The following is a 14,012-nucleotide window of genomic DNA, read 5'->3' as shown; positions in this document are numbered from 1 at the left end:
CAGTTATTATTCTGTCAATTCTGTCAATTGCTATCTGAGGAGGAGAAGTATTCCAAAGATTACAAAACCCTCTGAAGAAAGTGCTGTTCCTTCAGTTCAAAATGGCTGACCCTTTAGCCTGAGACTGCGACCCCTGTGTTGAAGATTCCTCATCTAGAGTGACAGTCTCTCTCCACATCGACACTTTGAAGCCCTTTAAGAATATTATAGAGTTCAATGAGATTCTGATTCCCCCAAGCCCCATGGATTTTCCATCTTATGGTAGTTAAAGATATTTCTGACAAGGCCCTTCCTAATTCAGCAGCAATCTGAAGCCAATTTATGTGGCATGTAGACTTTGGGGTCAGAACCTACAAAGTTTTCGTGGCATCTCAATCTGAGAAATATCTTCTTAATATTTTATCGCTTTCCTACTCTCGCTCCTCTTAGGACAGACCTCCAGTCTCAGGAATCAGATCAGGAAACTTTTGTTGCACTATTTCTAAAGAAATTATATCCTCCCGTGGGTAGTAGTAGTTGCCAAGGCCCCAGAGGATTATAGGGATGCTCTCTCATCAGAGAGAGAGAAAGAAAGAGAGAGAGAGAGAGAGAAAAACGACTGATAGTGAGTTTACTTGAGGCTCACCATATCTCAGGCAAGAGACGAGGTTGAGAAGGTGGGACCTTCATGGTGACCTCATGGTTGGAAACAAAGTGGTTTACCTCAGGTATCCCCTTCCCCGATCACCATGCCCTCAGTCAGGCAGAGTGCAATATTTTCAATATGGAGTATTTCCTATTTCATTTTGCTAATTCATTTTCAAGTTGTAACCAATAATTTAATTTCCTGGTGGGGGTGGGGGTGCATATGAGGAAGAACTGTTCTTAGGAAGAAAATTGTAATGATCTGGAACTAGTTGCCTGCAAAAGCGGTGCGAGCAGAGTTGATGAATTATTTCAAGATGAAATTGGATGTTTATAAGAGGAAAATAAATTTGCAGAACTAAAGAGATAGAGCAGAAGAGTGGGACTGGCTGGACTGCTGTCTAGAAAGAGCTTTTGTCCGAAACGTCAAGTTTCCTACTCCTCAGATGCTGCCTGACCTGCTGAACTTTTCCAGCAGCACACTCTCGACTCTACTGTGTAGAAAGTCCAGCATGGATTGAATTGACTGAAGAGTCTCCTTCTGTGCTATTGTGACTGTGAGTCAGGTCGTGTGAGAAAGGTTAGGGTAAATAAAACAACTGCAAGATGTAAAAGTTGAGCAACATGAAACATGGCATTAACATGGATTTTCCATCTCATGGTAATTAAAGATATTTCTGACAAGGCCCTTCCTAATTCAGTAGGAATCTGAAGCCAATTTATGTGGCATGTCGATCTTGCGGTCAGAATCTACAAAGTTTTGGTGGCATCTCGATGTGAGAAATATGTTTTTAATATTTGACGAATGTCACTCAACTGCTTTCTTTTTTTAAGTTAAAAAAGATAGTCCATCTTAAACGCTTTAAATGAACTTTACTCCATTCTGGTAACATCACGAAATGGATAAAGAAGCCAAGGTTAGTCGTTTCAGAACCTGATGCCAAACCCGCGGCAGGAACCACATGAGCAGCTCAGGAAATTAGTTGAGAAAGTGGAAACAGTCTCCTTGCAGCATTCTGTAATTTCCACCATCTGTAGGTGTTCTTTTTGTTGTTGTTGCTTTTTTGTTGAGGATAAGAAAGTTTGGAGTCAGAAAATACATTTCTCTTATTCACTGGATGCAGGCATCACTGGTAAGGCCTGCATTTATTGCCCATTCCCATTTTAACTCTGAGAAAGTGGTGAGCTGCTACCTTGAATATAACTTAGTGGATGCTTGACTATTTCAGCGAAAATTGAGAGTTACCCACATTGCTGTGAGTCTGGGGTCCCATATAGAATGGATGGTATAAGGGCATTAGATTTTCTGCCCTAAAGGATATTAGTGAACCAGATGGGTCTTATTCTGGATTAGTGGTGCTGGAAGAGCACAGCAGTTCAGGCAGCATCCGAGGAGCAGGAAAATCGACGTTTTGGGCAAAAGCCCTTCATCAGGAATACAGGCAGAGAGCCTGAAGGGTGGAGAGATAAGTGAGGGGAGGGTGGGGGTGGGGAGAAAGTAGCATAGAGTCTGAGATTCTTGTAGAGAGAGGAGGAAAACTTCTTCAAGGCAGGCATCCTTGCAAGAGGATTCGCAGTTGGGTTAAAATCAACTCGGTAACAACAATGACTGCAGATGCTGGAAACCAGATTCTGGATTAGTGGTGCTGGAAGAGCACAGCAGTTCAGGCAGCATCCGAGGAGCAGGAAAATCGACGTTTCGGGCAAAAGCCCTTCATCAGGAATATAGGCAGAGAGCCTATGACAACCCGGTAGTTTTGTGCTTGTTGTTATTTTTCTGCTTATTCCAATTAGTTAAAATCAATGGGATATAGACTGTTATTCATGGATCATTAGTCCTGGTTTCCGGGTTACAGGTTCAATAATTTAACCTTCAGTCAAACCCATAACTTCTGGAATTAGATGCCAACTACCCTATCCAGACATTCTATTAAAGAGTCCATATCTCTAGCTGAGCTTCTTTTGAGAGTGTTTCGAGTTTTCTTTGTTCCATTTTCCTAAGCCCTTGGAACCATAGAATCTTGGAGCACAGATGGAGTCCATTCAGCCCAATGTGCCTGTGCTGGCTCTTTGAAAGAACTCTCCACTTGGTTCCACTCCCACTTACTTTTACTCTGAGACTGTAGCCCTTCAGTTTTTATTCTCTTTTGCAAGTTACCATTGAATCTGCTTCAACCCTCCCCACCCATACCCAGATCACAGCAAATTAATGTGTGACAACAAATTAGCCTCCACTCCCCTCTGGTTCTTTGGTCAATTCTGTTAAATCTGCGTCCTCTGGTTATTGACCCTCCCACAACTAGCAACAGTTTCTTGTTATTTAGGGTTGTAGAATTATAGAGATGTACAGCCTAGAACCAGATCCTATGGTCCAACTTGTCCATGCCAACCAGATATCCTAACATAATCTAGTCACATTTGCCAGCATTTGGCCCATATCCCTCTCAACCCTTCCTATTCATAAAGCCACCCAGATGCCTTTAAAATGTTGTAATTGTACCAGCCTCCACCACTCCCTCCAGCAGCTCATTCCATACAGGCACCACCCTCTGCATCAAAAAGTTGCCCCTTAGGTCCCTTGTAAATCTTTCCCCTCTTACCTTAAACCTATGCCCTCTAGTTTTAGACTCCCCCACCCCAGGGAACGGACATTGTCTATTTACCTTATCCATGTCCTTCATGCTTTTATAAACCTCTATAAGGTTACCCCTCAGCTTCCCATGCTCCAGCCCATTCTGCCTCTCCCTATATCTCAAGCCCTCCAACCCTGGCAACCTCATTCAAAACACTTAATTTTCAAAACCTCTGTCACATCCCCACTTTAGCCTTTGCTGCTCTAAGGGATTCTGTTGGAATGAATACGAATGTTGCAGATGTTCTGAGTTGCGTGAAAGATGCTGGCTATCATTGGGAACACACACATTAGGTTCCCTCAGATATTTATGTCAACACTGTAGATAAACTGTGGGTCAAAGATCAACCATTACCTTTACCCTGATTCAAAACAAGTTAATTTTATTTATTTTGAAGAGTCTCTCTATGGTACAGAGAGGTATAACTACTCAATTTAATATACTGTGTTCCTCCTCCTTTTTTTGTTGCCACCAACATACTGTAATTATTCAACATCTGCTGCCTCTAAAAATACAACCAGTGGTTTTCTAACTCAGTGGGAGTTTGAAATTATTTTGCAATCAGAATTTGAAAAGCTGTTCCAATAGCTTAAGGATTGGAGCAGAGCTGTTCACAGACTCTTAAGTTTGACCCTTTACTGTTGCTGAATTACTTGGTGAAGGCAGTGAGTTGTGACCAGGGCTTCAGTGTCCACTGGTCTGATGAGAGGGGAAATCTTATGGGATTAAAGCATGTCCATCAAGGAGAGAATCAAACCTTCATGCCATAAGCAACTGGCCTGATTGGCTCAAGCATAATGAACAATTGTATGAGGGCAGGATCAGTCACCCTCTTTCTTCATTCAATTGGTGTGTTTATTGCATATTCCTTGAGATAGTCTTGGTGAGTTTGTTAGACCATATTAAAGTGCTTCAGGCATCGCATAGGCCAGACTGGGTAAGGGTGAACCATACTGTTTTATACAGCAAGCTAATTTGTTGTCACCATCACCGGTAGCTTTTTATTTCAGATTTATCAAGGTAACTAAGTTAAATTCTCCACTAAGCGTCTGGGATCGGGACTTATATCTCAGGATCGTCAGTTCAAGTCTAGGTTGCCAGTCTAGTAATATGACTATACTGACATAACGAGAATCCTGGAAGTATACACCAACAAGGTTTAGTCATGTAGCTGTTTCTTTGTGCCTAGATAACCCGCACCCTTCCACATTTCACTTTTGCCCCCAAGCACAGCTGTTTTGGCATTTCTCCACAGTTCCTTTATAATGTAACTCGGCCTATTCCTGACCAGGAGTTGATCCAAGTTATGCTGGCAAGGTCAGAAGAGACCAGTCTTGGTCTCCTGTCTCACTTTGCTGTTGCCCGCTATCCCAGAATGCCTTGGTGCCAGGATGCTTTAATGCAATCAGGTGCTCAGATCAGCTAGCTACCGGACATTTGATGGTCTATCGAAGTCCTGAGGACAGGATGGAAACATCTCGTGCTTTCGCAATATTGTGAATCCATTCACCTTCCTGGTTGTCATCTGTTGTTTGTGAAGAACTAGCTGATATGGAGTAATCCTGTGTGGGCTCTCAATCCCAGAGGTCCATTGTTCAGCTGCAGCTTATCATAGAGGCCTGCAACCTTTGCAGCTGAGACTGAGGCAGTTCGGCTTATTTTGCTCATACTGGTACAGTTGTCCTGTTAGACCCAATCCTCTCCCTTCCCCTCTTGCATTAGGTTTTTTCCCCTTTAAATATAAATCCAATTTTCTTTTGAAGGTTAGTTTTTGAGTCTGCTTCCACTAACCTTTCAGGCAGTGCATACCAGATCATCATAACTTGCTGTGTAAAATAAATGTTTCCTCATGCCTCCACAGGCTCTTTTGCCAATTATCTTGAACCTGCGTCCCCGGTAACTGACCTTCCTGCCAGTGGAAACAGTTTCTCCTTGTTCACTCCTTACCAAATCATTTTGAATTTCCAATTAACTTTTTTGACTCAAAGAAAAACCAAATAATAGAACTGCAGCATTACAGAAGGAGACGTTCAGCCCATAGTGCCATTGCTCCAGCTCTCCGAATGAGCAACTCACCTGTAATGTTATTCTCCTGCCTTCTCCCTATAAGCTTGTGCATTGTTCCTTCTCGGGTAACTATTGAACTGCATTGCAAAATCATCAACCAAACCTGCCTTCACCACACTCTCAGTCTGTGCACTCCAGATGCTGACCGCCTGTTACATGGAAAACATTTATCCTCTTGTCGCCTTTGCTCCTTTTGCTCTTAGTTTAAATCTGTGCCTTCTAGTTTGCAATCCTTCCAATGGTGTGAACAGCCTTTCCCTATTTATTCCATCCAAGTAAACGGAACGTCGGAGGTATAGTTAGTAAGTTTGCAAATGACACCAAAATTGGAGGTGTAATGGACAGTGAAGGAAGTTACTGCAGGTTACAATGGGATCTTGATCAGATAGGCCAATGGGCTGAGGAGTGGCAGATGGAATTTAATTTAGATAAATGCGAGGTGTTGCATTTTGGGAAAGCAAATATTAGCAGGACGTATATACTTAATGGTAAGGCCCTATCATGGTCTTACCACTGCGATCTCCATGATCTTAAAACAACTGTGATAAGGCCAGAAGGGATTTTTAAAACTTATCTGTGGGACATGGACATTGCCGGCTGGCCAGTGTTTTTATTGTTAATCCCTATTTGCCCTTGAGAAAATGGTGGTGAGCTACCTTCTTGAACTGCTGCAGTCCACTGCTGTAGGTTAACACACAATTCCCCATGGGGGGGGGACTTCCAGGATTTTGACCCAGCGATAGTGAAGGAATGGCTGTACCTTTCCAAGTCAGTATGGTGAGTGGATTGGAGTGGAACTTGCACTTGGTGGTGTTCTCATGCATCTGCTGCCCTTGTCCTTCTAGATGGAAGTAGTCATGGGTTTGGATGGTCTGGGGATCTTTGATGAATATGTACAGTACACCTTGTAGATAATACACATGCTGCTACTGAGCGTTGGAGATGTAGGGAGTGGATGCTTATAATTGTGGTAGCAATTATGCGGGGTGGATGGTGTTGGTCATTATCTGGCATTTGTGTGGTGTGAATGTTACTTGCCAATTGTCAGCTCAAGTCTGGATGTTGTCCAGATCTTGTTGCATTTGAACACAGACTACTTCAGTAATGAGGAATCGTGATTGGCGCTGAACCTTTTCCAATCATCGGGGAACATCCCCACTTCTTACCTTATGATGGACAGAAGGTCATTGATGAAGCAGCTGAAGATGGTTGGGTCTAGGACACTACCCTGAGGAACTCCTACAGAGATGTCCTCGAGCTGACATGACTGACCTCTGATAACCACAACCATACCTATGTGCCAAGTATAACTCCAACCACTGGAGAGTTTGCCTCCGATACCCATTGATTCCAGTTTTGCTAGGGTTCCTTGATGCCACATTTGGTCGAATGCAGCCTTGATATCAAGGGCTGTCACACACACCTCACCTCTGAAGTTCAACTGTTTTGTTCATGTTTGAACAAAGGCTGTAATGAGATCAGGAGCTGAGGGCCCCTGGTGGAACCCAAACTGGACATCACTAAGAGGGTTGTTGCTGAGCAGATGGTGCTTGATAGCACTGTTGACAACCCCTTCCATCGCTATCAATGATTGAGAATAGACTCCATTTCCCACATTGCCGGGTAGATGCTGGTGTTGTAACTGTACTGGAACAGCTTGGCCAGGAGTCACAGGTTCTGGAGCACAGCACTTCAGTACTATTGCTGGAATCATGTCAGGTCTCATAGCATTCATAGTATCCTGTTTAGCTGAACATTTCTTGGGAACATGTGGAGTGAATTGAATTGGCTTAAGACTGCAGCACAGTGGATCAGTGGTTAGCACTGCTGCCTTCCAGCGCCAGGGACCTGGGTTTGATCCCAGCCTCGGGTGACTGTCTGTGTGGAGTTTGCACATTCTTCCTGTGTCTGCATGGGTCTCTTCCACGTGTTCCGGTTTCATCCCGCAATCCAAAGATGAGCAGGTTAGGTGAATTGGCCATGCCAACTTGCCCATAGTGTTCAGGGATGTGTAGGTTAGGTGCATTAGTCAGGGGTAAATGTAGATTAATAGGTTCAAGGAATGCGTCTGGGTGGGTTACTCTTTGGCGGGTCAGTTTGGAGAGAGCAGGAGGACATGCTAGGAGCAGCACCAGATATACCTGAAAATGAGGTGTCAACCTGGTGAAGCTACCAAACAGGCCTACTAGCATGCAAAACAGCATAAACAGCAAACTACAGACAAATTTCAGCTATCCTACAACCAACAGGCAGGTCAGTGTGGATGTGATGGGCTGGTTTCACACTGTAGGGATTCTATGATTATTCTATGGTATCTGTAATGCTGGGGACCACTGGAGGAGATTGAAATGGATCATCTACTTCAGTCTTATCTTTTGCACTGATTTGCTGGGCTCTTCCATCATTGAGGTTGGGGATATTTGTGGAGCCTCCTCGTTTAGTAAGTTGTTTAATCATGTACCACCAATCACGTGGCAGGACTACAGATCTTCAATCTGATCTGTTGGTTGTAGGATAGCTGAAATTTGTCTGTAGTTTGCTGTTTATGCTGTTTTGCATGCTATAGGCCTGTTTGGTAGCTTCACCAGGTTGACACCTCATTTTCAGGTATGTCTGGTGCTGCTCCTAGCATGTCCTCCTGCTCTCTCCAATGAACCAGGGTTGATCCCCTGGCTTGATGGGAATGGTTGAGTGGGAGATGTGCCGGGCCATGAGGCTACAGGTTGTGCTGCAGAATAATTCTGTTGCTGTTGAGGCCCACAGCACCTCATGGATACCCAGTCTTGAGTTACTAGATCTGTTAGAAGTCTGTCCTATTTAGCACAGTGATAGTGCCACACTTTATGATGCAGGGTACTCTCAATGTGAAGGTGGAACATTCTCTCCACAAGGACTGTGCAATGGTCACTCTTACTGATGCTGTCATGAACAGCTGCATCTGCAGCCGGCACAGTTGTAAGGATGACATCAAGTAAGTTTTTCCCTCTTATTGGTTCCCTCACCACCTGCCTCAGACCCAGTCTAGCAGCTATGTCCTTTAGAACCTGACCAGCTCAATCAGTAGTACTGCTGCTGAGCCACTCTTGGTGGTAGACAATGAAATCCCCCACCCAGAGTCCATCCTCAGTCCTCAGGGCTTCCTCCAAGTATTGTTCAACATGGAGGAGTATCGATTCATCAGCCGAAGGAGGATGACAGGTGTTAGTCAGCAGATGGTCTCCTTGCCCATGTTTAACCTGAAGCCATGAGAATTCATGGGGTCTGGAGTCAATGTTAAGTACTCTGAGGGCAATTCTCTTCTGGCTGTATACCACGGTGCCACCACCTCAAAGAACAAAGAACAAACAACAAAGAAATCTACAGCACAGAAACAGGCCCTTCGGCCCTCCAAGCCTGCACCCATCCAGATCCTCTATCTAAACCTATTTTCTAAAGATTTGTATCCCTTTGCTCCCTGCCCATTCACGTATCTGTCTAGATGCATCTTAAATAATGCTATCATTGCCATCTCTACCACCTCCGCTGGCAATGCATTCCAGGCCCCCACCACCCTCTGTGTAAAGGACTTTCCACGCATATCTCCCCTAAACCTTTCGCCTCTCACTTTGAACTCATGACCCCTAGTAATTGAGTCCCCCACTCTCGGAAAAAGCTTCTTGCTATCCACCCTATCGATACCTCTCATGATTTTGTAGATCTCAATTAGGTCCCCCCCTCAACCTCCGTCTTTCTAATGAAATTAATCCTAATCTGTTCAACCTCTCTTCATAGCTAGTGCCCTCCATACCAAGCAACATCCTGCTAAACCTCCGCTGCACCCTCTCCAAAGCAGCCACAACCTTTTGGTAATATGGTGACCAGAACTGTACCCAGTTTTCCAAATGCGGCTGAGCCAAAGTCCTATATAACTGTAACGTGACCTGCCAACTCTTGCACTCAATACCCCATCTGATGAAGGAAAGCATGCTGTAATCCTTCTTGACCACTTTACTGACCTGCATTGCCACCTTCAGGGAACAATGGACCTGAACACCCAAATCTCTCTGTACATCAATTTTCCCTATGACTTTTCCATTTCATTCCAGTGAATTCCAGTTCACTCTTGAATTGGATCGTTCAAAATGCATTACCTCACATTTGCCCAGAGTGAACTCCATCTGCCAATTCTCTGCCCATCTCTCCAATCTATCTATATTCTGCGATATTCTCTGATAATCCCCTTCACTATTTGCTACTCCACCAATCTTGGTGTCATTTCCAAACTTGCTAATCAGGCAACCGATATCTTCCTCCAAGTCATTTATATATATCACAAACAACAGTGGTCACAGCACAGATCCCTGTGGAACACCACTGGTCACAGGTCTCCATTTTGAGAAACTTCGTTCCACTACTACTCTCTGTCTCTTAGTTGCTCAGCCAGTTCTCTATCCATCTAGCTAGAACACCCTGGACCCCATGAGACTTCACCTTCTCCATCAGCATACCATGAGGAACCTTATCAAATGTGCTACTGAAGTCCATGTATATGACATTTACATCCCTTCCCCCATCAATCAACCTCTGCTGTCCTGTTGTTGGCAGAGGATATTTCCAGGGATGATGGTGGTGGTGTCTGGGACATGTCAGACATGATTCTGTGAGTATGACTATGTCAGGCTGTTGCTTGACTAATCTGCAAGACAGCTCTCCCAGTTTTGGCACTAGTTCCCAGATGTTAATAAGGAAGATGTTGCAGGGTTGACAGGGCTATTTTTGCCATTGTTGTTTCCAATGCCTAGTTTGATGCTGGGTGGTCCATCTGGTTTCATTTTTTGGTTGAGACTTCATAGCTATTGATACAACTGAGTGGGTTGCTTGGCCATTTCAGAGGGCAATTAAGAGTCAACCACATTGCTGAGTCTGGGTCTGGGGTCACATGTAGGCTGGACCAGAAGAGGATGGCAGATTTCCTTCCCTGAAGGGCATTAGTGAGACAGGTGGATTTTTCCGACAATCGGCAATGATTTCATGGACTTCAGTAGGTTCTTAATTCCAGAACTTTTTATTGAATTCACATTCCACAATCTGACATAGTAGGATTTGAACCTAGGTTCTCAGAACAATAGCTGAGTTTCTGGATTAATAGTCGAGTGATAATACCACTGGGCCATCGCCTATCCTAAACCTTCATCTGGAGCTGTCATGAGAGAAAAAAAGAAAATATTCATTTATGTACTATGTTTCACAACAAAGCATTTTGAAGTGTAGAAAACAATAGTCAATTTTCACACTACAGGCTCCCACTAAAAGCAAAGCAATGATGATCAAATAATCTATTTCTAGTGATATTGGTTGAAGGATAAGTATTGTCCAGGACACCATGGAAGACCTCTGCTTCTGTCTGAAATAATACCATGGTACCTTTACATCCGTGTGAGAAAGCAAAGTCCATTGAAAAGAAAACACATCTAACCATATAATGGTCCCTCAGTACCTCAGGAGTGTGCTCACTGGGATCTTATGCTCCAATTCATAGTTTGGGACTTGAGCCCACAATCATCTCAGTTAGAGGCCAGAGTACTACCCGCTCAGCCAGAACTGCCATATGTAAGGAAGAAAAGAGTTATGCTGCTATCTTTTGTATTCCAATAGGTTTATTTGGAGGCACTAGCTTTTACAGAACATTTATAAACACAAATGTCATGGAGACATTAATTGTACATACTCAGAAACATACTGGTTCAGCCATTTCAGAGAGGTTGTAGGTGACAGCTTTTTAAGCTCAGTGTAGGATTTCTGGTCTTCAGTGAAGATGTTTTCAGTCTGATTGACCAAAATGTTTTCCAAACTTCAAAAATGCATAGTTTCGAAAAGCACTATATAAATGAAAGTTTTCTTCAATTCTTCCAGGAGAGCTCCAGATTGCAAGCAGTTCCATAGTGAAAACAGCATGGTACCCAGACTTTGATAAGGCTGCCATTTTTACCCAGAGAGGGATAGGCACCCTCGGGAGGGTGGGGTTGGGATAGGGCATTAGGTTTTAGAGGGTGGGGAAGCAGTAGAGAGGGAGGCATTGGGGTTTAGGGTTACCATCTTGGGAAGGTAGGTCCCAAATGTGGATTGGTCACAAGAGTTGCCCACTCTCACCTGCCTTCCCTTACTAACTGCATTGTGGCATCGGCATCATTATTTTCAGGTGATTTGACTTAATTACAAACTTGTTGACGGTTAATGAGATCTTTTTATAAATGGTGGGCAGGCAGTGGCATTGATTTTGGCATCCACCGAAATAATGTATTGTGGGAAGCAGACATTGATGCGCCAGTCATGATAATTCACTGGACTTTAGTAAAGTTACCATAGTCCCACTCGCCCATTAAAGGTAGATGACTGGTGGTGAGTGTAACCTGTGGGTCATCACACCTTAGGCAAGGTTGAGAAGGTGGGACATTTGTGGAAACCTCAACTGGTACAGGAGTGGCACCTGTGCTGTTGGCTTCACAGTGTATCACAAACCATATGTCGAAGCAGCTGTAGTTAACCAACCCTCCTCCTGCGTTGAATGGTAGCAATCTAGACTGCCACATGTAAAATTTGGCTGGGATGTTATTTAGAGGTGTGCAGATTAATTGTCCAATAACTACACCAACTTCAGTTTGTTGTGATATAAGCTGAGAATCACTGAGGAAAAATTAAAGGAATACTCTGTTCATTACAATTCGTAAAATGTTCCACAGGAAACATAAACCATTATTTACAAATGTTTTGCATTAATACTTCTTACTGCTTCTGCACAGATTCTTCTAGAAGCTGTAGTCAGTCCAGACCCAAAGGCTAGTATTGCAGTTTTTGAAATCAACATCACTCCTGGTTACTGCATTGGTAAGTTTATTTAATTGCTACAGTAAAATGAGTACATGGATGATGAGACTGTTCTTCTACTTGTTAAAAATCGGAAGCCAACGTTGAATGCAGTGGTTTAAGCAGGGAACAATTAGAATCATAGAGGTGTATAGCACGGTAACAGACCCTTCAGTGCAACTTGTCCATGCTGACCAGATATCCCAACCCAATATAGCACCATTTGCCGGCACTTGGCCCATATCCCTCTAAACCCTTCCTATTCATACACCCATCCAGATGCCTTTTAAATGTTGCAATTATACCAGCCTCCACCACTTCCTCCAGCAGCTCATTCCATACATGCACCACCCTCTGCGTGAAAAAGTTGCCCCTTAGATCCCTTTTATATCTTTCCCCTCTCACCCTAATCCTATACCCTCTAGTTTTTTTAGATTAGATTACTTACAGTGTGGAAACAGGCCCTTCGGCCCAACAAGTCCACGCCGCCCCGCCGAAGCGCAACCCACCCAGACCCCTACATCTACCCCTTACCTAACACTACGGGCAATTTAGCATGGCCAATTCACCTGACCTGCACATCTTTGGACTGTGGGAGGAAACCGGAGCACCCGGAGGAAACCCACGCAGACACGGGGAGAACGTGCAAACTCCACACAGAGAGTCGCCTGAGGCGACTCCCCCACCCCATGGAAAAGCCTTTGTCTATTTATCCTATCTATACCCCTACCTAAACCTCTATAAGGTCACCCCTCACCCTCCGACGCTCCAGGGAAATGGTATTTCTCAGCAATTAAACAAAACTGTCCAGGCTTCAGTGGCAATTTTAATTTTAATGAATTGGATAATATAAGAAACAGGAAAAGATTATTTGGCCTTTTGAATCTGTTCTGCCTTTCAATAAGATCCTGGCTGATCTTCTATCATAACTCCCTCAATGTCCAAAACAATACTGAGCTAATATTGAACATTTCAAATGACTCTTTTTTTTTAAAGATTTACAAAAATAATTTAATTCCTGTAGTCTCCATTACCAAGTAATCAACCATGTTAGGTTCTATTCTGGAAACTTTCGCCAAATGACTCTTCATCTCCAACCACCTTGCCCAGTTAAATCGCAGGCTTCCCCCAATTGCCTAAGTGTTTAAAGAAATGTAAAAACAAATTGCTTTCAATGGCCTAGTGATTTTTTTTTTACCTTGGCTGCTTGCAGCAGTGTTCTGTAGGTTACAGGGAGGTTTGACAATGCCTACAGCTGACCCAACGTGGATGGAATTTAGGTGCCCATGGGGTATGGAATACAGAACATTGGGATGTTTTGCATCTACCCTGTATTTCAGAAACAAGTGGCAAATGTATCCACTTTCTATGTCAGAATATAGGCTTGGTTCTAAATTTGATCTTACTCTGTGTGCAATGCTGTGACGTTTAATTTCATCGAGTGTTGTTACAATTCCAGTGTGTACCTTCGAAGAGAATCACCTTTGCGGCTATAACAACAGGTGGAACCCAAATCTCAACTGGTTGGTCGGTGGAGGCTCTGTTCGAGATTCACCCACAAATCTTCCGACTGATCATACGTTGGACAATGAGCAGGGTATGTTTTCTATCATGCAAGTATTTGTGGACTAAAGCAAAAATCTGTTGTCATTTCTGAAAGGCTGCTAAAATATTTTCGTGAAATTTATCGTACAGTGCAGGAAGAGGCCATTCAACCCATCATACCCACGATGGCTCTTTGAAGGAGCTCCAATTAGTACTACATGCTGTTCGATTCCAGAAATCCCATTGATGAAAGATGGAACAGTAGCCAGTCTTTATACACTTTTGTATTTATTTACAGCA

The 14,012-nt window shown here is 43.6% G+C and overlaps 1 protein-coding gene across 4 annotated transcripts in view; it reads left to right on the top strand.

The window, feature by feature from the left end:
• mamdc2a (MAM domain containing 2a) overlaps positions 1–14,012 on the top strand; it is a 145,278-nt gene that overhangs the window by 43,296 nt on the left and 87,970 nt on the right. For all 4 annotated transcript variants that reach the window (XM_072588309.1, XM_072588317.1, XM_072588303.1 and 1 more), the window contains 2 exons: positions 12,104–12,188; positions 13,627–13,764. In XM_072588309.1, the coding sequence (XP_072444410.1) occupies positions 12,104–12,188; positions 13,627–13,764 (223 nt within the window). The remainder of the gene's footprint in view (positions 1–12,103; positions 12,189–13,626; positions 13,765–14,012) is intronic.

Source organism: Chiloscyllium punctatum, chromosome 2, assembly GCF_047496795.1.
Source record: "Chiloscyllium punctatum isolate Juve2018m chromosome 2, sChiPun1.3, whole genome shotgun sequence".
NCBI lineage: Eukaryota > Metazoa > Chordata > Chondrichthyes > Orectolobiformes > Hemiscylliidae > Chiloscyllium > Chiloscyllium punctatum.
The sequence above is the reverse complement of the archived record's forward strand: the minus strand, read 5'-3'. Positions and strand labels throughout refer to the sequence as shown.